The 25,155-nt window shown below is 34.8% G+C and overlaps 2 protein-coding genes across 6 annotated transcripts in view; one reads left to right on the top strand and one right to left on the bottom strand.

Moving 5' to 3' along the window:
- The window catches only part of LOC112046056 (unconventional myosin-XVIIIa), a 258,774-nt gene that overhangs the window by 182,057 nt on the left and 51,562 nt on the right, over positions 1-25,155 (bottom strand). Inside the window, exons 1-2 of one of the 5 annotated variants that reach the window (XM_052883061.1) lie at positions 16,528-16,645; positions 1,150-2,218 (exon numbers count right to left, since the gene is read on the bottom strand). The exons of 3 other annotated variants lie outside the window; for them this stretch is intronic. In XM_052883061.1, coding sequence (XP_052739021.1) covers positions 1,150-2,103 — 954 coding nt within the window. In that variant the 5' untranslated portion in view covers positions 2,104-2,218; positions 16,528-16,645. Of the gene's footprint in view, positions 1-1,149; positions 2,255-16,527; positions 16,646-25,155 lie in introns of those variants that run through there. One more of the 5 variants, XM_052883060.1, reaches the window with a different exon arrangement.
- LOC112046057 (uncharacterized) lies at positions 20,944-23,929 on the top strand. Its single transcript, XM_024082524.2, has 3 exons — positions 20,944-21,208; positions 22,342-22,571; positions 23,210-23,929. Exons 1-3 carry the CDS (start codon positions 21,046-21,048, stop codon positions 23,663-23,665), a joined length of 849 nt encoding a protein of 282 aa, XP_023938292.2. The 5' UTR covers positions 20,944-21,045; the 3' UTR covers positions 23,666-23,929.

The raw sequence follows: 25,155 nt of genomic DNA, 5'->3' as shown, positions 1-25,155 counted from the left end.
TGACTAGTATTAAATGTAATCTAATACTAGTTTTGTCCAGAGAAAACGTTTAATGATTTAGTCTGACCGAAACAAACTTATTTTAAAGAACAATATTATAAAGGAAATTTTTAAAAAAATATATAACATTTCAATTCATAAAAATATCAAAAGAGGCTCGTTTAAATGGTGACTGAGCAGTAATAAAAACTTGAACAATATTAATCTAAAAACAATTAATAACAGGAAGTGTTATATAGTTGCGTATACTCTAAATAGGAATCAATTCCCTTTGTGAGTCAAGCAGGTCACAAAAGCCCACGCTCGTTTCTCATCGTCAGGAGCCAGCTTCATCTGCAATTCATTTGTATTCATGTTCCAAACACCGGTTATGTAAGAACGCCTTGTGACAAAGCTGCGACATTGGCGATTTAGTAATGCACGCAGTGCTAATATATTTACATGAATTACATTTGCTCAACGCATTTTAATACTTCGTTACTTTGAATTGTTGGATTGCATATTGTTAGTGCTCATCGAGTGCGTAGTAAATAAATGTTATTCGTGAAATAAACCTGTGAATGTGAATGTCTTGCCTGTCCACTAAGAGACCGTAGTTAAAAAGCATTAAATCCTAGAGGTTCGAGTAATTGAACGTAGTGCGAACTGCGAAGGGCGCGGTCATTTCATTTCTTAACTTGTAAACAAATAAGTAGGTTAATGTTGTAAATTGTGTTACTGAAATGGCTATTTAGAATAATAACATGCGATCAACATTGCGTTTTAAATTGTTGAGAGGCCCTCTAAATATTTTTTGTGGAGTATTAGACAAATAGCGCAAAAGGTCACTTTTGATTATCTCTTACAGATAGCCGGAACAAACAGAGGTGCAGTATCTGAGTTGGCGGTAGGATAAGATAAAGTGAACTATTTCAAAACTACCTCTATGTAAAGATTTAAAGGCTTTTATCTCCTCGGTCTTAACAGGCTAACAATAAAATACAATTATCTTTACAAACTTTGTATCGACAGCGTGACTGACTCTCCCTATATAATGATATTCGAGTTCGTGCGGCGCTCATAGATAAGAGGGGTAATCAAATGTTGCCAAATATGTAGAGAATCATATGAAAGAACTGACCTGCTCGAGGGCTTGCCAAGTTAACTTACCTCGTAAAGTGGTTGGGGCTGGGAAGAAAATTCGCTCCAGGGTCTCAATAGGGCACGCTCTGAATCCGCTCCATTTAAAGCGAAGTTAACTCCATACTTTCTCCAAAGAGAAAGATCGTATAGTCTTCGCCATGACACACCATCCAACTTCTTTTTTCTGATACTTCCTCGGAGTGACGGCGAACGAACGAATGGCTCATTTGGAATCCCATTCTTGCTTGCGCAACGCCATGGTGGTTTTGTACCATTATTTACAGATTTACCATTTATTGTTCCTGTCGAATTTTTACGACATACCACATTTCTATTTGGAGTTACAGCTCTTTTCTTTTCATCTATTATTTCATAATTACTAGATTCATCAGAATTTTTGATTCCATCAGACTTTACTTCCTCTATAGTCACAACACCTGGCTTTCTGTCTCGGAAACTTCCTCTAGAGGAAGTTCTTACGAAGCTGTTTTTCCATTTTTCACCATCAATGTCATCGTTAACAGATATCACATCGTCAGAGTAACGCATTCGAGCAGTTTTCATTAAAGAAGCTTTTGTGTTTTGGGCGAAAAGTCGTTCACAAGGATCAGTGAATTTGTTTTCTACGCGAGCTTTAAATGCAGTTTCTGAATCAGTATCGCTATGTCCTTCGTAGGAGCTAGTACTGTTACTAAAACTCTTGGTCATAGATCCGTTTTTTGTAAAATTACAATCATTTTTCACCGACTCCTTTATCTCTATATAACAATCGCTTCTAAAAGACTTTTTTGAATGAAGGCTTGTATTAGAATCCGACTTTGCAAGTGGATTACTTTTAGAATCGAGGCAGCCATGAGCGTGTGATTTACCAGTACAATGTTTATGAATCTTTGCAAGTGCTGCCAGGGTTTTGTTTCCACTAGGTGAAAGGTCGTCACCACATCGGAGCGACTGTTCAAATGTCCCTTGAACATGAAACATTCTTGTCTGTTCTATTTTTTCTTATACCTTTGTTACATTGCAAGAACAACACAAATACAACACATGATCAGCTTAGTCCAACATTTCTGTTTAAAATTGTTTTGATCATTATGACCTAATGCATACATAATATAATATGTTATTCATGTTAATTGTTGATCTAACTATAAATTAAATGGTTTTCATACAAAGTTTGGGCTCCTTATCAATGTCCTAATTCTAAAAGTTTTATCTACTATATTTTATTATAGAAATAGAGGTATTCAACATTTACCTCAGTTTCTGTAGTAAAATTAAAATAAACTCAACCATAGATGTTTTTGAACTGATATTTTTGGTACTTTATTTATTCATGGTGCAATTTATGTCAACGTCGGATTACAGTGAATAATTCTCCGCAGTCGTGCCTTCTTGTAGCTAGAGTAACGTATTGTCAACATTCAATGGATGTACTTCTAAACATTGTATAATATATGCATTTAAGCATATGGAAAAATGGATCGTATGTAGAATTTTTAACTTTTACATTTATCACAACCCACACTGCTAAAGAAGCGAAGAGTTGAATGTTTAATGGACCATTTTTATTTAAAGTACGCACCCATTTGGCCGAGATAGTCTGTTAATTCAGTTATCACTGTGACAATATTTAGACTAACTTTATCAGTACTTACAAGCACACCTGATCGTGGGAATGAGGTTCTGCTTTCTATTTACGTGTATTAAGTTAAATGTACTAAAATACATATATGTATATCTTATCTTTACTTGAGTATAGAAATTATTATTTACATTATACAATAAGAATTAGTCTTATAATACAAAATTATTGTGTTTTGAGTTTATCATTTATTTTGTCTTTAAAATTAATTTTTGAACATATTTTTTTTTATTTCCGTCTTTGTCTTTTTCCATTGATAGGCATCCAAGGTAATAAGCACCTTGAAATTCAGAAAATCTATCAAATAGGTACCTATCAATCCAAAATAATTTTTATTCAATTGTAAAAAACTCTATGAACAAAAAATGTGCATGTTTTTCTAGTTTTCAATCTAATGTACCTGCATAGAGCAATAAGTACACGAGCCAAGTTGGTCAATAGAACATGCAAATTGGTATAACGACACAGATCTCATCTATTTGATAATTTTGCTATTACACAATTTGTCTCCTTTGCGGCTTTAGTAGCTGACATTTGAAATATTTAAAGCACATTTATTTTTATCTAAGAATACTACAACATAGATGTAAATAAAAATAAATGTAGACTACAACATCTTAAAATTATTTTTAAAATAAAATATTCAAGAACATCAATAACTCCACAGTTTATTTTAGTTTCAACGTATTTTTTCAACCGAAAAATGGGAGAGAAGTGCATATTTTTTCTCGTATGAACACGCGTACTAACTTTTTATGATTAGTTTGATTTTCAAAAAAAGAACATGAAAGAAAAAAGAATGTCTGAGAAACAAAAAACTTTATCATAGACGTTCGCTTTAAATTAGTAGGTTATCGGATTGGCGCCGACTTCAAAATGATCAGTGGGTAGAAAATATTATAATGTTATTTTTTGATTTTTAGTTTCGTTTAATTACAACCGACTTCAAAACATAAACGTACCCAACGTTTATGTTAAATATTTATTTTGGTTACATATTGATTGTGAAATCTTAAGGTTTATAAAACATTAGAATTAGCTATATTAGTAGCTTTTTTACAAGAAATGAATGTTTCTTGTGAAAATTTCTTAATTCTTACTTACTATTTAAAATGCCAACTTGTAACAATTTTTCAACCTGTTTTTTGACGCCAGTCTGTGGGTGATCGGAACTGGTTCGAACATTTTGTAAACTGTTTTGTAAGTAACTTTTCGTTAAAATATAGATATTTTAACATTAGTAGATAAAAAATTTATAAAAATACGTTCGAAACAAAAAATTTTAGAACGAAAGCAAAAATTCAAAGTTTTGCTTAGGGTTGTGTAAAATGTTACCCATATATTCGATACTAATATTATAAATGCGAAAGTAAGACTGTCTGTCACCTTTTCACGGCTAAACCGATCAAGATGAATTTTGGTATAATGGTAAATGGTGGACCGAGGGCATCAAGCGGATCGCAGGAAACCGGTGGATGCTGGCGCGTGGAAACCGTTATGCTTGGAGGTTCATGCAAGAGGCCTATGTCCAGCAGTGGACGTCCATCGACTGATAATGATGATGATGATAGTAAATGGGACCTTGGAGTTAAGCATAGGGTACTTTTTGACTCTAAAATAAAAATAGAAGAAGGTTAAATAGGGGTTGAAAGTTTGTATGGAAAGTCCTTCATTTTTAGAGTTACTTACAGTTTTAAAATATTTGTTCATAAATCATGAAAAAAATCTATTATATAAAAATGAATCACACAATGCGTTGGTAAGTACATAACTCAACAACGCCTGGACCAATTTGGCCAATTCTTTTTTCAAACATTTTAAGTTCTAGGATGGTTTTTACGGCGAGAAAAATTCGAATAATTGCCAGAAAAACCATAAAAATAGCCCTTTACTTTTTCCGATACAAATGTTTTCTAACAAAAACGTAGTCAATTTGAGCTTTATTGTTATTGTATAAAGTTCATATTAATAATAATTAGAAAACGGAGAGGGGTATGGTAGGGGTAGAGTAGGGGTACGGTACGGGTAGTTGAAAGTTTACATCGAGTTTCACATAAACACAGTCCAGAGATTAATCACCTAAAATACTTCAAACTTTACCGCTTTGTGATATTAGTATAGATACATAGATGAAAAGCAAACAGATCATATCTTAATATCTCTGTTAATTAAGTCGCGCCATTGCCCGTGGTGGTCGTACAAGCGGTTTCTCTTCTTAATTAAAATCTAAGTGGCTATACATTATCTTACACTATTAAAACATGAGCGCTAACAGCGTCCGATGCATACTAATTATAGGAAGTACAATGTTAGTTTGCAGATAGAGTGAATACTTAACACATAGGCTTTAGCCCTTATTCGCACGAGAGTTTTTTTAACAGACGTTATTTTTCATTTATTAACCCATATTCAGCAACCTGCTGTGCTCGAGTCTCCTCTCAGAATGAGAGGGGTTAGGCCAATAGTCCACCACGCTGGCCCAATGCGGATTGGCAGACTTCACACACGCAGAGAATTAAGAAAATTCTCTGGTATGCAGGTTTCATCACGATGTTTTTCCTTCATCGTTTGAGACACGTGATATTAAATTTCTTAAAATGCACATAACTGAAAAGTTGGAGGTGCATGCCCCGGACCGAATTCGAACCCACACCCTCCGGAATAGGAGGCAGAGGTCATAGCCACTGGGCTTTCACGGACGTTATAAAAGCGTTCAAATATAGTATGAAGTTAAATGAAGGTCTATTTCCAAAGCACAAAATTATAAACGCAACATTGCTCGAAAAAAGGCGTCGTCTTTTAAAAATTCTGTCTTGTGAAGTTATTTTTTAACGTCCGTTAAAAAGCTCTCGTGCGAATGTGGGCTTAGTCTTCACCACATATTATGGGACAGTATTAGTTAATTTACCTAATGACCAAATATATCACGTCACTGCAGTTTCGCATTGTGGTGTCACCAAAATGAACACTCTCTTCGTGTTAATAAATTAAGACACGATGCATAGTCAAACAACACTACGAGAATAATGATTTATCCAAAAAATATCACACTAATATTATAAAGGTCAAAGTTTCTGTGTGTATGTTTGTTCCTCCTTTACGCTGCGGTTACAAAAGCGATTTGGCTGGAATTTAGAATGGAAATAGAATTAGAACTCTGGATTAACACAATAGGGCATTTTTCATCCCGGAAAAGGATTTGTGAAAAATTGGAATCCACGCGGACAAAGTCGCGGGCGTCCGCTAGTCTTATTCAAAATTAGATTTTTTTTTTAATTAACATAAACAGTACATATTTAAATTCAAAGTTCATTTATTTCAATTAGGTTTAGTTTAGAAGCACTTTCGAAACGTCAGGTAATAATCATCATTATCAACCCATATTCGGCTCACTGCTGAGCTCGAGTCTCCTCTCACGCTGGCCTAATGCGGATTGGCAGACTTCACAAATGCAGAGAATTAAGAAAATTCTCTGGTATGCAGGATTCCTCACGATGTTTTTCCTTCACCATTTGAGACACGTGATATTTAATTTCTTAAAATAATCATATCATTATTCAGGTAATAATATTATCTGATAATGGTGATAACAATTGGTCGAAAACTTAAAATTAAAGTGACGAGGGTTCCAAAGAAGGAACCAAATCAAAAGGCATAGTCCAATCATAAGTAACTTCTGTATAATAAAACCAAAGTGGATAGTCGAAATTAATGATGTGTCGAGTGTTAAAAGGATTTATTAGGAACGTTACTACTCGGTAGAGGTACTCGGAACCAGACGGAATGGAAGGACGGACGCCACGTTTTGTTTTAACTCATATTTATTACGGGTTTCCTTCCTTTTTGTTGCCTGCTTGGAATCCTTCCTTACACGATGCATCGCCGGGATCGTGTTAGTTTATTTTTTTCGATATCGGTAGCTGAACACACAGACAGTGAAGAGATATATTTGTCCATTAGTTAAAATACGGTGTTATTTAAAAGAGGAATGTTGTAAATGCTTTACAAGTTGGTGGCTTATGGAAGATCTCCTTAAAATAAATGATTCTTAAGTAGCTTCGGATCACATGGTCCTGGATTTTGGAGATATTGAGTTTTTCTTTAAATAAATCATCAGTTCGGAAATAGGTCAATAACTCAAAATTCAATATGCATTTATTTCAAGTAGGCTTGACTATTTGTAAAGACTCTATATCACCGGTTAGGATGGCATTTAATTGGTGGTGTTATGTCAGCCACTGACGATCAAGTAATCTCACAATACCTGCAGCGCTAACGGTATGACAGCTGATAAAACTGATCATCTGTTGGTTGCGATGTGTATGACATCATGCCGATCGCAACCAACACAGGATCAGTTTTATCGGACGCCAAGCCGTTAGCGCTGCAGGCATGTGGGCTTATCGGATGGTGAGTGGCTAGCATTAGGAACTAAGCCTGGTCCTGTAGTAAATAGGCCATTAAAATAGACTGATAATGATGAAAATCATTTGCATGTTATATGAAGAGAGGCTAAAGGCGGAAGCTCTTTACTGTAATGAAACAGTGGTGGCAGATTTATTCGTTAAACTCAATTAACATTTCACGTTTACGACTGAATAGATGCCAGCTGCAGTTAAGTTCATTATAAGCTTGAAGTTAGTATGGACTGAGCCTGCATTTGCCACACCCACCCCATTTTATGAAGGCTATAAGTTTATTAATCATATACTCGGATTGGCAGACTTCATACACCTAGAGAACTAAGAAAATTCTCAGGTATGCAGGTTTCCTTACGAAGTTTTTCCTTCACCGTTTGAGACATGTGATATTTAATTTATTAAAAAAACATACACTCGAATTGAGAACCTCTTCCTTTTTTTGAAATTGGTTAAAAAATGCACATAACTGAAAGACTGTAGCATGCCCCGGACCTAATTCGAACCTACGCCGTCCGAATCGAAAGCAGAGGTCATATCCAATAAGATATAACGTCTCTACGCTCAGAACATAATTAAGTATAGACTATAGTAGCTAATTATAGAGTTTAAACTATGGTAACTTTGAAAGACAGGGACACATAATACGAAGAGCCGATGGACGTTGAGGTCTCAAGATGTTGGAATCACAACCCCGCACTGTAAAGAGCATTGCAGGGATGTACTTGGATGCTGGCGGCTCGAGACCATTTTGTTTGGAAGTCGATGCAAGGCAAGAGGCTTTTGTCCAGCAGTGGCTGTTAACGATGATGATAGCTTTGGAAGATATAGCGTTTCTTTTATATTTACTTCAGCATAATATGAGAAATTATGTCCTCAGTCGCTGGTCTCTTAGCTTTGAGACACTCCACCGTTAAAGATAGATTTAAGAAAACTTAAATGTCTCTAGCGAAGGGTTGCCATAAAGCTGAGGGAAGAAGAAGAAGAAAAAAGAAATATACTTTATTGTACATTAAAACAAAAATAAACAATAACTTATAATAACACTTAGAAACTAATGTACAATTGGTAATGTAACGGTATGGTAACTGGAGACAGAGAGAGAGTAAAAAATATCAAAAAATTGCGTGGACAATTGCGGCTCTACACCCTTGACTACCGAGCCAATTAAGGAGCTTGGACTGTAGTGATTTTGGAAGGTAGGAGTTTGAAATGTAAGTACGGTACGTAATGGTAAGTACGGTACGTACTGGTAAGCACGGTAAGTAAGTACTGATAAGTACGATTACTAACCTAAAGTACTAGCATAGGCTGATTAAAACGAAGCATGTCTGGCTATCGCAGGCTCTAGTTTTAGTAGACCAAACACGTTCGTGAGATTGCTCAAACACAAATCCAGATTGATTTAGCAATCGCAGTAGATGTCAGTTGGTAATGAACCTACGGAGAAGAACAAGCTAGCGGTGATTGCTCTACATTTTATATTACCAATAGACTGAATATAAGATCTATTAACATAATTCATGACTAGTCTATAAGTACACGCAACCTACACTAGTATGATAAACATAAAATGTTTGTTTGGTTGAACGCGCTAATCACAAAAAGTACTAGTTTGAATATTTTATTTTTGTGATGGTTAGTTCACTTATTTATCAAGGAAAAGGAAAAGAGGGGTTATATAACATCACTTTGCGGGAGAATTAATGAAAAATGTGCCAGAAACGGAACAAATATTGCTTTTGGGCTTTTTGCATCCGCTGAGTATACGGTAGAAGTGACGCAAAAATCAAGTATGTCGGAGTTGATCTCCATTAAAAAATCTAAAAAAAACGTGAATGAAATCGCAGGCGTTTACTAGTCAATATAAAACTTTACAGAAAACAAAATTAAAAAAAAATATTCTATACTACATTAAGTTTTCAATTTACCTGAGCTTGAAAAGGACAGAATGAAATTTAGAAGGACCTTTTTGAATTCGATTAAAAATAAACTAATAATTTAACTCGCGATAAGATAAAAAACACGCCTAATTACAAACGAGGCACAATTTGTTATCGGAATGCATTAAATGTGTTTCGTATTTAAAAACATGCAAATTTTATACACACTTCTTCGAGACAGCGCAAAGTATAACGCCAGCCACATACGATCAAGTCGGCCATCCAGTTTAACCTCCCGACAGCTAACCACACGTCGAAATCGTTTTGCCTCTTTGGCCCTTGCAAGGTAGAGGAGTGTTGCAGCGAGCTTAGGGATGGACGAAAAGAAAAGAATACCTTAATTCGATACTTTTACACTTCCTACATTTCTAAGCGCACTACAAACTTGACGGTAGACTTGATCGTGCGTGGCTTGCATTAGCAAGAATAAAAAAGGATTGGTGTAAAATGAACAAAGGATTACTAATGTTGTATTTTTTGCCTATCTCATTGTGTATATGGGATTTACGAATGTATTTTTTTTCCACGCTTTTTCAAAAGGTCTGTTGGTTTACCTCAACAAAAGTTTTAATCGTCTTTTTTACATGCCATATCAATCAATTCAAAATAATTGAATGAAGATTGACAGTGTTTTGAATGGATGTGCAAAACGCAAAAAGGTGTTTTGCGTGTTTTTTATGCTTCGGGTTTAAAGTTAAATATTATGTTTCCATAGTAAAGTTTTTTGTGAATTTGTACCTAACAATGTTGATGTTAAAACATAATTCGATATAGCATTTTTTTTAGAATTACTTTGCAAAAAAATCATCAAATTTTGTTATCAGTCTATTCTATTTTAACGGTCCACTACAAGTCAAGTCGTCAAGTTTATGAGGATGGCTATTTATGTACCTAATTATGTAACACTTTTTGTATTTTGTACAATAAAATAAAAAAAAATAACATAGGGTATATAAAGCATAGACCCGTAATTATAAATGAAATTTTAACGACTATCAAATCAATAATAAAGATCGGGACCGAAGACATAACGGACTCTCTCTGAGACAAAGATGTAACTGACTCTCCAACTCAGGGCTAAGTAACAATTTTTACTCAAAATTTCTACAACTCAGTATTAGGTACATAATTTAACGCTGGACTCGAACCTATGACCTCGTAATAGGAAGCCACTGGCCCAACGAGCAGATTATCTCGCACTATAATTTACTATCTCCTTGATGGCCAGTGAATTTGCATAATGGAAATTTTGCAGTATTAAGGAAGAAACCTTTCGAAAATACTTTTCCAAGTTAGCGCGCAGTTCCAAGAACACAATGGCCAACGGTGAAGTCCAACATACAAATGGACGCAATTAGTATTCCAACAAGTCATGGAATCGTGATGCCGTTGACAATGTCCTTACAACACCTCACTGTCGCATTTTCCAATGTTAGAGGTATTTGCATTAAAACGGCCGATTCGTGCTAAATTGATTCTTTTGATAAATAAACTAACCTTCAACAATTTTAAAGATTACATCGATATGTTTAATTTGAGCCGTGCTACAGACGCGCAGTTTCAACTGAACAGTCAAACTGTATAGCTTTTTCTAATGATTTTAATGAACTTTCGATAAGATAAAACTGTACAGTTAAAACTGAAGGTCTGTATCGCTCTTTACGAGTAAGGGTGTTTTAGAAGAGATACTTAACTCTATTCTTTGCAGAATTTAGATGCTACTTTTTTATAATATTTGGCCCAGACTACATTTTATCAAGTTATTTTTGCGATTTAAGTTAAACAATCTCTTTTCACATAGAATGTAAGTAGAATTTATTTAACAATACATATTTATTTATACGAAAGAAACTCTTGTTATGTAATAAGAAATCTTTCTACTCAACAATATATTACAAGTATTATAAAAGTTTATTACACATTTTAAAACCATTTAATTCATTAGTAACTTTATTATGGCTAATAATTATCTCTTAACATTTCAAAACGTTGTTGGCATTTATCTAATTCACGTCACTCACTCAAATTAAAATTAAAACATAATCCGAAAACCAGTATCATCATGAAGCCCAGCGTGATATTATAAGATTTCGTAAAGATTCAATCTTAAATATTACAAATATATTTAAAAAGAAATGAATGAAGTGTAGGTCAAACGGTTAGGTAACCAATATTTCTTTTAAATACTATTCTATGTCTTCAAGAGAATCGTCAATAAAATTAATTCCAACTTCATCATTATCAATCCATATTCTGACAGACTTCACACACGCAGAAAATTAAGAAAATTCCCTGATATGCAGATTTCCTCACGATATTTTTCGTTCACCGTTTCAGACACGTGATATTTAATTACCATTAAAATGTTAATGTTAATTGCAACTTAATAATAACAGTGTTGTTCTAACTTGAGCCCATACAAAACTCTTCTTTTGATTGGATATCCGTATACTTTAGCCAGACATTATGACTAAAGTACCTATGGGGTAAAGAACAATCCTAACAAAACATAAGTGTGAAAATGGGAGCTAAATTCAATATCACAAAAATGTGTGTCGCTATCGATTTTGCCAACAAAAGAAATGATATCTAAGTAGGTGCCAAATTCTATAGAATAAAGAACTTAAAATACATTTAAGCTCAAGATTTGACTTGGCAAATATCTTTAACAATAATTTATATCATTTTCAAATTCTTTTTGTTATATGCACGTACTGTTTTAAGGATTTTATTTGCTGCTAATAACGAGCCAATTCAAATTTTGAGCTTTAGCAAGGACATGACAGTGGCATAGATAACTATTACAGGTCTTTTAAAATGCATGTACCGGAAGTGTACCTTTAGATAAATGCATTCAATTTGCATTGATCACCAACGTTTCAATATCAAATTAACGAAAATTACCGAAAGTGAAAACGAGCCACCTTCGCAACACCCACTCTAGCCGAGCGCCTGCATAACTTGCGCGGTTCACGGCTATTCAGCTAATACGGAGAGTTATGTTGCTCATCTGTCATTTGGAGATTTCGCCGACAGCGGTTACGATTCGTCAGGCTAGTTAGACAATTGGTGATTGTCATTGACGATCTCAGTTATGATTTCTACTTACTTTTTGTAAGTAGAAAACATAAGTGAGATCGTCAATTTTAAGTATCAATTTTTAGGTATCACTATCAACCTATAATATCAAACACACTTAAGAGGTTTTGTTGATTGTTTGAAGCGATTTGGCTCCGTAATTACTGGATCGATTCTTGGTGTCTGCTGATCTACATTTACACTAATATTATAAGGTGGAAAAAGGTATATAATTTTGTACGTAATTATTCAATTGACTCCAAAACTACTGGACGGATTTGAAAAATTATTTCGCCACTAGGAACCTACATTATCAGGGATTAACATAGGCTTGGGATTAACATTTTTTACGAGGGCGAAACTGCGAGGTTCTACTAGCCTTTATATAAATACAAAAATAAATTACTGACATTCTTTTGTTTCGCAAAAACTTGAAAACAGTTCAATTAGATTTCTATATTATTTTTGTTGGCTATAATTCAGGAGCTGTCAAAGAAAAAAAGAAATAATAATGTTATGGGAATCATATCTGCTACGAAGTCCACCACCTTCTTATTCTGTGTAATTTAAGTACCTACTTGAATTTTGTAAAATTATCAGAGTACCTATTTTTTTGTAATGATTTTTAAATAGGCATATTAATTAGTAAAAAAGAATTGTAATTAAAATGTCATTTGGTGTATAGTGCCTTATCATCGCAACCGCAAAAGCGACGGAACTGGATTCGCCTGCAAATTTAGATATACATGGTTGCCCCACTATAGATTTTTTATCATGTTCAGTCAAGGACGTTTTTAACTAAATTAGTTTTAATGGCTATAAATTATTAATTAGTCTTTTATCTATATTATACTAATTAATAAAGCTTGCGCTTATTTATTAACCTAACTATTATAGTTAACGCAATTTATATGTAAATGAATATGCGGTAAATTTCTATAACAGGCAATTTTCAAATAAGGACAGGAAGATTCCATTCATCATTTATTTTAAATACGTTATTCATTATATCACTATTATCATCATCAGCAGCTTATAGTCAAAGATTGGTATTAGAAACGCCCTTCACCCATCTGTTCATGCAAATCAAATTTAGTACGTTAAAAATATATTGCGATTAGGTTGCTTAAAAATTGTTCTAGCCAAACTATTATCAATCATTATTAACTATCGTCAATGATAGTTTGGCTAAAGTCTTGAGGTAACCTACTCGCAAAAATTTTTTTTTGATGTACTAAATTTGAAATAAAACACTTTTCATCCAATAAACAGATGAGTGAAGGTCGTTTCTAATATTATGGAGAGGCATACTGGAGCTTAAGCCAACATTATTTATTAGCGGTTTAGCGGGCTTAGGGTTATCTATACTAATATTATAAAGCTGAAGAGTTTGTTTGTTTGTTTGTTTGAATCCGCTAATCTCAGAAACTACTGGTCCGATTTGAAAAATTCTTTCAGTGTTAAATAGCCCATTTATCGAAGAAGGCTATAGGCTATATTTTATCCCCGTATTCATACGGGAATGGGAACCACGCGGGTGAAACCGAGCGGCGTCAGCTAGTGCTTTATATGAACGTTAAATTGCATATAATATCGTTCGTATAAAGCTTCCAACGCAATGAACAATATGGGTGTCCATTTCAGTTCCCTCACATTACAATTCCAATTTCCCAAGTTATTAATAGAAAGCCTGTAACAATCTGAACAGTGTATAATAATCAGCAACAAATCAGCGTCACCGTCTAGCCGGCTGATATATAAGTTACGCACGCAATACCAGTTTGCTTTGCGTGGGCGAAGTCGAGTGCAGAGAGATTTTAAACAAATAGCTGTCGCGTAATCATTTTTGAGGACCCTAAACGTATATTATCTAAGCCCTGATTGCATATTGCAGAATACGTATCAAAATTAGGATACCGCGTAGGTACAAGGTTTTTTTTTTTATTCTTTACAAGTTAGCCCTTGACTACAATCTCACCTGATGGTAAGTGATGATGCAGTCTAAGATGGAAGCGGGCTAACTTGTTAGGAGGAGGATGAAAATCCACACCCCTTTCGGTTTCTACACGGCATCGTACCGGAACGCTAAATCGCTTGGCGGTACGTCTTTGCCGGTAGGGTGGTAACGGCCACGGCCGAAGCCTCCCACCAGCCAGACCTGGACAAATTAAGAAAATCTCAATCTGCCCAGCCGGGGATCGAACCCAGGACCTCCGTCTTGTAAATCCACCGCGCATACCACTGCGCCACGGAGGCCGTCAAAAATAATCCAATCCAATCGTTCAATGGGGATGATGACTAGGTTTGAATATATTGATTTTTATACAAAAAAAAGCAGAGATTGTCTGGATATTTGCAAAATAAATAAGATTATAAAATTTCAAAATCTATTAAAAATCTTTTATCGTAATTTGATGAAATTTCATAAGTTTTAGCTTCAATAACACATAACAAAGATATTAGTAATTTCGTTTCAACGTCCATACAAATCTAATGATCATTATGACCTACGACGTCATTAAATCGTACCATTTTGTATGGGGCGTTTTTCAGGGATCCGTGGCAGCGCCGCCAAATCTGACCCTTTAAATCCCTGTAGCTCATAAGTACGATAACTTGTCCACAAACAAAATATTATGGAAAGCAAAAAGAAAATTCTAAAAAAAAAGAAAATGCTATGCATCACTGATACCACAAACAGTAAAATAATTAAACTGAGAGGTTTATTATGTTGGCTTCATTTGGAAATATCTTCTTCTATATAGTCCTCTCCCGCCATCTTATGGCTGATAATAAAATGTGAGATACTACACGAGGATCAAACAAAAGTCTGAATGCACAACAATCAATAATGCCCCGGTATTAATACTTCAAAGTCGTCCATGGACACGTAGCGACTGTGTTCCATCGTGGTTCCGTCCATGCATCCCACATTCGATACGAAAATAACCGACCGCATCCATTCCAAAGCCTTTTATAGAACCAAAGTTACGGCGCGGACATTCTAGCATTGAAACCACTCTAATGGATTAATTGCATCGTTTGTTTGTGACATTTTTTATTGAGTAATATTTTAATTGACCAGCAACTACGTTTATGTATGTACGTTTCCCACTATTGGTTTTTATTAGTGTCATGATCCTTTACTTTTTAGTTTAGACAACGTTGCGTTAATTCAGATTAGTGATCATTCTTAAAGTGGTCTCGATACCATTGTCTGGAATATAAATAAATATTATTCATCTACTTCTTCTTTTTCTTTCAAATTATTATTCTTCTAAGATCTATCCCGTCAGTTATTGACTCATGTCTACATAGGTTAAAAAGGTCAAAGTTCAAGTATACTTGAGCCTTATTCTAATAATGATGAAGAACTTAGAAACAATCAAATAAAATGTCTTACTTATTCGAATAACAGATGCCACTTAGTAGATTGTATTAAAAGAGCTAATTTAGGTACTTATTATAAATAAAAAAATATATTGCGGGTACCTTGTCCTGGCCAAACTATCATTAATGATAGTTAAAAATAGTTAACAGTTCAGCCAGGAAATTTTTAGGCAACTAACTTGCAATATATTTTATATTACTAGATTTTGTATAAAACACTTTTCATACAATAAACAGATGGGTGAAGGTCGTTTCTAATGCGAATCTTCTACTATAAAGTTAATACATTCTGTTGTTTGACAATTAATAAAGTTTTATTTGTTTTGGTTTCTCTAGCGACGCGCTACTTGTATCGCTACGCTTCCGAAATGATAATCTCAACGATTAAGATAACGTAATCTTAATCTTTTGTTTATTTTACATAATTTATACATATCCTATAATCTTTATGTAACAGGAAATTTCTGATAAGACCGTTATTTATTACTCATGCATCCTACCGCCAACATTTTTACAATTTACAACAGTTTGTTTATGGTTAGACTTTGCCTCATAATATTAGAAATCGAGAAATAACTTTAATAACTTTGCTACCACGATCAAATCAGTTTTTAATATTTTCATACAAGAAATATTAAATTTTAATTTAAATAACAAAAAAATTTTTAAGCAGAATAATTTATTTAAATTAACATGAACACTATCCGTATGTAAAGCGAAAAAATGGAGTAAATACCTACAAACATAATATAACATTTAAAAAAACATGTTTTAAAACATTTCCATCCAACCTGTTTCACAATTAACTTTGATAAGGAGCCCAAACAGTATGTATTTAAATTATTTTGACATTAAAAATATTAAAACTAAAACGTGAAAAGCTCGAAAAAACTTGATAATTAAATATAACACAATTTTCCACATCCAGACTCACTATATTTTCTTTATTTACTAACACTTCACTAACACTAAACTTGAGATTTGAGTGTAATTTTTCAAAATTTATTCGTTGAAATTTTGAATTCGATTTCGTTTCCCGTGAATGAGGCACGCGCGTGCGCATAGAACGCGGTACGATTATAAACTGTTTGAGACTTTGAAATGTTTAGCTATGCGGTTTAGTTGTTTACTGTGGCCAGGGTTTTACTGTGTATTGATACTGTAAATTGATTTTGTTTTGAAGTACTTGTAGGATTTCGGTTTTTTTAATCTTTACAAGTTATTAGCCCTTGACTACAATCTCACCTCAGTTGGTAAGTGATGATGCAATCTATGATGGAAGCGGGCTGACTTGTTAGAAGGAGGATGAAAATCCCTTTCGGTTTCTACATGACACATACGGTACGTCTTTGTCGGTAGGGTGGTAATTAACCACGGCCGAAGCCTCCCACCAGCCCGTGGAATTAAGAAAACCTAAGAGGCCGTCAAAATTGATTTTAATTGATACTGTAAATTGATTTTCTTTTGAAGTACTATAGGTAATGATTGTAGGATTTCGGTAAATAATAAGTATTCCAATCATAAAACATAAGTATGAAGATAAACAACATAGTAGTTTGTAAAGACGTTAAGATTTCCTAAAGAAAATCGTGTCTGTAAGTTGTGTAAGAGGTAAATAGGTGTTATAAAATATGGGAAACTATTTATTTGTGTAGTTAATCCGCTTTTTATTTGTACGATGATAAATTTTGAATCTTTGAAGCCCCGATTAAATTCTATATTTTGATATTTGAAAGAGATAGAGCAATATGGTGATTAATTTCAAAACCCTAGATAGGCCCTAAGGTACTCTTAATTCAAATAAAAAATAAAACAAATATTTTTTTCATTAAAATCCAGTTTCTTTCTACAGGTAACATAACCCTATCTTGTTTCCTTATTTTGTGTTTTTCCTTAACTATCTTCTTAAATTGATTTTGACAAAAATTTCATTTGAAAATTGTATAACATAAAAATCCGATCATTGAATATTTTTCTCTACTTATGTAAATTCAGTTCGAATACATAGTTCGAAGAGCCGATTGACGTTGGGGTACCTACCAAGGTGCTGCAATGGCGACCCCGCACTAGAAAGCGCGGTATTTGTCGACCCTCCACTAGGTGGACTGACGTTGTCGCAGGGATTCGCTGGATGCAGGCGGCTCAATATCGTGATGTTTGGAAGTCCCTACAAAAGGCCTATGTCCTGAAGTGGACGTCCATCGACTGATATGATGAAATGCCGTTCTGTTATGATTAATCGAATGTAGGTATCTATCCTTGGTAAAATATCATTAAGACATTAAAACATCATGAAGACAAATACGAGTAGGTACCAGTGGCGAAGCATGGGATTGTGAAGAAAGTAAGCCGTCTCAAAGAAAAGGAAATTCAAATCGCTTGATAAAAACTCAGGTTTCTCATACATACGTACATTTACATTCATAACAATAATGAATATGTATGTATGGATTTTTAAAAGGTAAACCCGACGGGAATCGGCCTGTATGGACTTTTCGCCGCTGGTAGGTACGTAGGTAGACACAAGTTAAAAGGCATCTCGGCGAGCACCCTCCATCTGCGACTTTGGTATTTTACCGCCTTATACCAATTACATCTGATTAGGATACGGTGTATCTAGAGCTAAATAAGTGCTTATCAATCAATCAATAAGCAATTTACGGTGGTTAAGTTTTCCCGTAAAAATGGTATAAGTATTAAAGCATATAATATACTGTTTGTCTTACGAGTACAATAGCAACTTTTTGAGTTGGGCTAAAATAATGTTATCCAGAAACAGGAAAGAAATCAGCAAAGACGTACCGCCAAGCGATTTAGCGTTCCGGTACGATGCCGTGTAGAAAGGGGTGTGGATTTTCATCCTCCTCCTAACAAGTTAGCCCGCTTCTGTCTTAGACTGCACCATCACTTACCATCAAGTGAGATTGTAGTCAAGGGTTAACTTGTAAGGAATAAAATAAAAATTGTGTTTGTTTGTAACGAATAAGCTCTGAAACTACTGAAAAATTGTTAAATTATTTACAGTTATTCAGGGGAGGAAGGGAGGGGGGGGGGGGGGGGCATGTTACAGACAGCGAAAACCGTTTACAAAAAATCGTTAGCAACCTCAAAGGCAGATATATAAACACCTTCCTGTTTTCAGGATGCTCCTACAGTTTTTCACATGGTGCCTATCTATACACATTACCAAAGCCAAACAGTCTTCAGAAAGTAGGACATCTAGGTCTTTTGTGTGCACAGAGCAATAAATATCTCAAGTAAACATAACGTGTTGCAAATAACACAATAATGGCGGTCAATTTGAAACAATTGTAGTAGCGAGAGCGACTTATTAGTCTGTCAGTCCTAATGACTGCTACGTGGACCGGTGCGAATAGGGATGATGACAGTTTTTTAAATTGTATATAAATTAAAAGTATACTAATAGTAAAGCAATTTTGTAAAAGCAACAGGGTATCTGCGATCATTACTTTCGGACCTACAGGGATTTAAAGAGTCAGAATTGCGGCGCTGCCGCGGATCCCTGAAAAACGCCCCATACAAAATGGCTTGAAATAATGACGTCATAGGCAATGTAGTGATCGTTAGATTTGTATGCGCGTTCAAACAAAATTACTAATATCTTTGTTATTTGTGCGTTTATGCTTATAGTTCATATATTAAAAAATGTCACATTTAATGTAAGGAAGCTAAAACTGTATGAATTTTCATCTAATTACGATAAAATATTTTTAATAGATTTTGAAATTTTATAATCTCATTTATTTTGCAAATATCCAGACAATCTTTGCTTTTTATGTATAAATTAGTTAACATTGACCTTATTTACCCGAATGTATCATAAAAATCAATATATTCAAACCTAGTCATCATCCCCATTGGCGACGATTGTGTTTCATACAGCCATACTATACCTACTGCCGTGCTTTATAATATTACCTAAGTATAGGTACATTTACCTAGGCATAAGCTTATGTCAGCCACTGACGACCAAGTAATCTCACATGCCTGCAGCACTAACGGCTTGTCAGCCGATAAAACTCATCGTGTGTTGGTCGCGATCGGCATGATGTCATGCACATCGTCAAGCCGTTAGCGCTGCAGGCATGTGAGTTTACTTGATCGTCAGTGGCTGACACTATAAAATAGACAGATCACGCTTTTAAAAAACTCAACTTAGAATGGTACTGAGTGTGTATCTATTTAATAATCTAGCCTGTAGGACATAGTTCGCACATAGTTCGTATAGCTAATGACGTTGGGATCCCAAAGTGCTGGAATAGCGACCCCGCACGCAGTGTTGGTCAACCCCCCACCAGGTGGACTGACGACATCAAGCGAGTCCGCAGAGATTCGCTGGATGCAGGTGGCTCAGTATCGTGATGTTTGGAAGTCCCTACAAAAGGCCTATATCCTGCAGTGGACGTCCTTCGGCTGATATGATGATGATGGCCTATCTATGGGTGTGAATGTATGTATATATTTGTGTATGTGTGTGTGTGTTTATACATATATATGTCCATCATGTGCGTCACTGTTTAGGAGACGGTATCTGGATGTTTACATCTATATGTATATGTACCTACCTAGGTACACGTAGATGTACCAAAAAGGTAAGTACGTAAGCCAGGCTAGAGCAAAGATCGCGCGAATACGTGCCCATATGTTTTATTACGTAACCAGGGTACGCCCGCGACTCCATTTGCGTAATATTCTGGTTTGCACAAATCCATGGATTTTCACGAAAATGGTATAAGTAGTAAGAAGTAATAAGAAGTATAAATATGCTGCTCGATAATCTCCCCAAGTGAAAGTAGCAAAACAGTAGGTACAGCCGTTCCAAAGATTGGTACAGACAAACAGGCAGACAGACAAATATTTTAAAAAAGCTTGTCTGTGTTATAATAAATAACTTTATCAAACTGAAACACAGTGAATTATCTGAAATTGCACCCAGAGACTACAATAAAAGCGTAGATAAACATCGAATCCAGAACCTCCTCCGTTTTTCCATCGATTAAAAATAATTCACAATCCAACTTTTACTTATCAACGCCATCTATTTGTGCATATTACACGGAGACTTACTACTGCATATTACTCCAGCATTAGATACCGCATTCCATCAAAAGGTGGCTCCGTATCAACTATGTATCATCGTATAAAAATAAAACGCCATCTATCATGAAATAGAAATAGCTACATAAATATACTCAACACTAGATGGCGCTGTCGTACTTCAGGATGTTTCGATAGATGGCTCTGGTGCAAAAGAAAAATAGAGTATGGCAAATTTAGCCGACCAATCAGATTCAAGGAAACAACGATTTGACAACTCGAGACAGCTAAATACAGTCTAAATCCCGACAAGGCGTGCTGCGCAGCACGTTTATTTTAGTTGGTGATAGGCAGACGACATTTTGTTTTTGTGCTGTGACGCAAGCAAGGGAAAATGCCATTGAACGCCATAGGATGGACAAATGAAGAGGACGAAAAACTAATTGAATTAGTCGAACCCCATAAACATTTATATTCTTCATTGGATCACTCAAGAAAGAATATCATAGCGAGAGAGAATACTTGGCAAACAATATCGAACGAAATATTTAAACCAGGTGAGGTCACTATAATTTATATTGTCTTGTGCTGCATCACGCGACTGCAAACGTTACTTGTGAAGTGACAAAGAGTTATTATTCGTTTTCGAGTTTTATTTATCTAAATTTTACGATAATATTGCATTTTAACGATAAATCAAAGTCAGTTTATATCGCAGGAGCGATTTCTTCCTACACATAACTCACTTATCAGTTAGGTAAAGAATAGATTTCAAATGTAAATAGGGGGTCAAATGTTTGTTTACAAACAGCAAAACAGCTGACCTTATTTAAATAATGAATAAAAAATGTGTCCCTTTTTGTTTCTGGAGATTTCTAGAGATGTTTTGACCTTGCAAAACTGTGAATTAATGGTTTACACGTATGAAATGAACAATACATTTAAAAAAATATATATATTTGAATATGACAAAGATATAATTATATTGAATGAAAGGAGATGGTAAACATATTAAGTAAAATGTAAGTTTTTTGATATACTAGTTGACACCCCACATAGTTTCTGTTGCCATGAGACTATGGGGATAAAATATAGCCTCTGACATCACAAACAATGTGGCTTTTTAGTGGTAAAAGAATTTCCAAAATTGGTTCAGTAGATCGAGAGATTACTCCCTACAACTTCACATTATTCACATTATTCTTTATATTATTAAGGTATTATTTGTATTTTAAATATTTTATTAGTTAAAAAAAGTATATTTATATAAGATCATAATTAATTAAGAGCTTAGCTTTCCGTGGATTCTAAATGCAGGTTAATTGTGTGGCAGAGAGAAAACCTCTAAGCAGAGGCTGTACTACATGTTGTAAGAACTGAAGTTAAAGAGTTATCTATAGGTACTAATATTATAAAGCTGAAGAGTTTCTTTGTTTAAACATGCTAATCTCAGGAACTACTGGTTTGATTTGAAAAATTCTTTCAGTGTTAGATAGCCCATTTATCGAAGAAGGCTATACGCTATATATTGTCCCTGTATTCCCACAGGAACGGAAACCACGCGGATGAAATGAGCGTCGTCAGCTTTTTTATGATATGTCAACAGTCTACTTTGCACACCTTGTTCTCCCTCATTATGTTCTTCTGTAGTGTGTATCATAATGAACTTTTCTTTCTTTCTCAATTCCAGTGGACGAGTGCAAGAAACGATGGAGAGGCCTTCGTGACAGCTTCACACGTAGCAAGAGGATGGGATCCATACACAGATCAAAAGTACCAATATATGGGAAACTGCAGTTCCTTGATAGTGGAGAGATGGAGAATGATGAACAAATATTAGGGCTCGAAACTGAGGTACAAGTAATGGAGAGTGAACAGGTCATCACAGACAGCCAGGAGTATTATGAGCATGATTATGAGGTGTGTATAAAACTGATATAGATTTATATTTTGTAACACAAGTAGTTTGTAAGTGGCACACAATATCATCAGCATAATAGTTGTTATATGGGTGGGCACTTTGTTGCGTGTCTTTCAAAAAGTCAAGTTTGTTAAACATCTTTAATTGTTCATTGAGGTACCTAAGCCAACATGCTGAAGATGCTGTAATGTCTCCTAGTGTCCTTCCTCATATGAAGGACCATTACGCTGCCCCAATTTTTTTTTTTTAATGCTGCCCCATGTGGGTTGGAGGGATTCAGGTGATAATCTATACTCATCATCATCATTATTATCAGCCGATGGACGTCCACTGCTGGACATAGGCCTCTTGCATGGACTTCCAAACAAAATAGTCTCGTTATTTGTGCCATACCAATGAATTGATGTGCTTTCCAAGATGAAGGATGTGATATACCACCAGTAACTTCCCTACTCCAGGGTGAGAATTTGACTGAAAATTACTTTTTTCTTTATTCTAAGTAATTTTCTCACTTCAACTCAATATTTCATAGCCAGAACTCGAATTCAGGATCTCATAATCATTGAACCACAAGGACAGTTGGAATAATTATGTTTAAACTCAAAATTTGATAATTGTTTCTTTTTTAAATTTACAGGTCACACTCAGCAACGACGCAGCTCACCAAGAATTAGACCTTAAGCCCAAATATATTAAAATAATGCCAAAAACCCTCACAATTGAACACAACTCAATGCAACAGCCACAGAAAAAAGTTGTCAGAAAAAATGCAGGCAGAAAAAGATCCATGCCGCTACCAAGGAACATACCGCCTGTTAAAATACTACCAAAACCCATCATCATGAGTGAGCCTAGGATAATAAAATATGTGGACGATAAAAAAGGAAATGAGGATCGCTCTCAAGTCATAGATATGTTGATTGAAAAAGTGCTAAAAGAAAATACAAATGAAATAGACGTCTTCTTCAGAAGTATGGCGGCTAGTGTGAAGAAACTGCAGCCTAACCTAATTCCCAAAGTCAAAATGGAGGTCTGTAATGTTATAGCGAAATATGAAATGCAGAGTTTTGACAAAAATTTGCAGAATATTTAAAATGAATGTGCCAATTTTTTAAAAAAAACCTAACTGGGATATCTGATATATCGGATATCTGAAATGTCTTTATTTGTTGTTGACATATGAATTGAAAACAAAAAGCCAGTGTTATAGAATGGTTTGCTGTCAAGTAAGTTGTTGATTTAATCTATGACTGAATTGGCACCATTATTTCAGAATGGATTGATAATATCTTTAAAAACAATATTTTTATGTTAATATCATGTATGGTATGTTAATATAAGTAAGTTATGTTCCAAATCCTGTTTTTATGTTCTGCATTCTGTAGCTCGCCAAATCTGAATGGAGCGGTTAAGTGGGTCTAAGCGCCATATCCCCTGTGCTACAAGGATGGAGGCGTGCCCCTGTAGTCTGATGAAATAGGCTGATGATGACGATAATGATGATGATAATTCAATTTAACTATTACTATACTTATAATAAACTAGTAGACGCCGCGCGGTTTCACCCGCGTGGTTTCCGTTCTCGTAGGAATACGGGGATAATAAATAGCCTATAGCCTTCCTTGATAAATGGGCTATCTAACACTGAAATAATTTTTCAAATCCAGTAGTTCCTGAGATTAGCGCGTTCAATCAAACAAACTCTTCAGCTTTATAACATTAGTAGAGAGGTCAATTCTGTACATGAAATATATTTCCAAAATAACTATTAGGGGGTGATTAGTGATTGATACTGATACCAAAAATGCAATTAGTAAAATTTTTGTCTGTCTGTATGTCCGTTATAGAAACAAAAACTACTTGACGGATTTTAACGAAACTTGGTAGAATTGTTCTTCATACTCCTGGGCAGGTTATAGTATACTTTTCATCACACTATGATCAATAGGAGCAAAGCAGTGAAGGGAAATGTTGGGAAAACGGGAGAAGTTACTCCATTTTATAAGCTTCCGTGTTCCGATAGCGTGTGCAGCCATCATGGGTAGGGTAGAGGCAGGGTAGAAGTAGTTGAAAGTTAACATCGAGTTTAACGCGGACAAAGTCGCGGGCGTCCGCTAGTTACAAATAAATCCAATAATGAAAGGAATGTTACATAAATGGTAGTTATTTGTATAAATCCTTCCTCATATTATTTAAAATTATTAATAAGCTAACCACAAATGGGGAAAACTTAATATTTACAATAATAGCAGTTAAGCGCGAATGGGCTTATGGATATTCAATATCAATACAAATATATATTCATAAAGGATAAACAGGAAACCCAAATGCAAGAGGTTAGGTATCATTCTGCACCATCTAAGCCAAGCCAATATACAAATTTCGACAAATTTAAATGTATGCTGATCAGACAAGCCAATCAATAAATTAGTGGTCACTATCGAGGATTTTCATTGTTGTAGATTTACAGTGGATACTTGGTTTGTCTAAAATGTAAATGTATCAAAAAAAAACTTACTTAAAACCATAAACTATATGTGACTTTGTTACATGTTTAATTGTTTATATTATATGGTTATTATA

Source organism: Bicyclus anynana, chromosome 8 (genome assembly GCF_947172395.1).
Source record: "Bicyclus anynana chromosome 8, ilBicAnyn1.1, whole genome shotgun sequence".
In the NCBI taxonomy this organism is placed as follows: Eukaryota; Metazoa; Arthropoda; class Insecta; order Lepidoptera; family Nymphalidae; genus Bicyclus; species Bicyclus anynana.
This window is presented reverse-complemented; position numbering and strand designations above follow the sequence as displayed.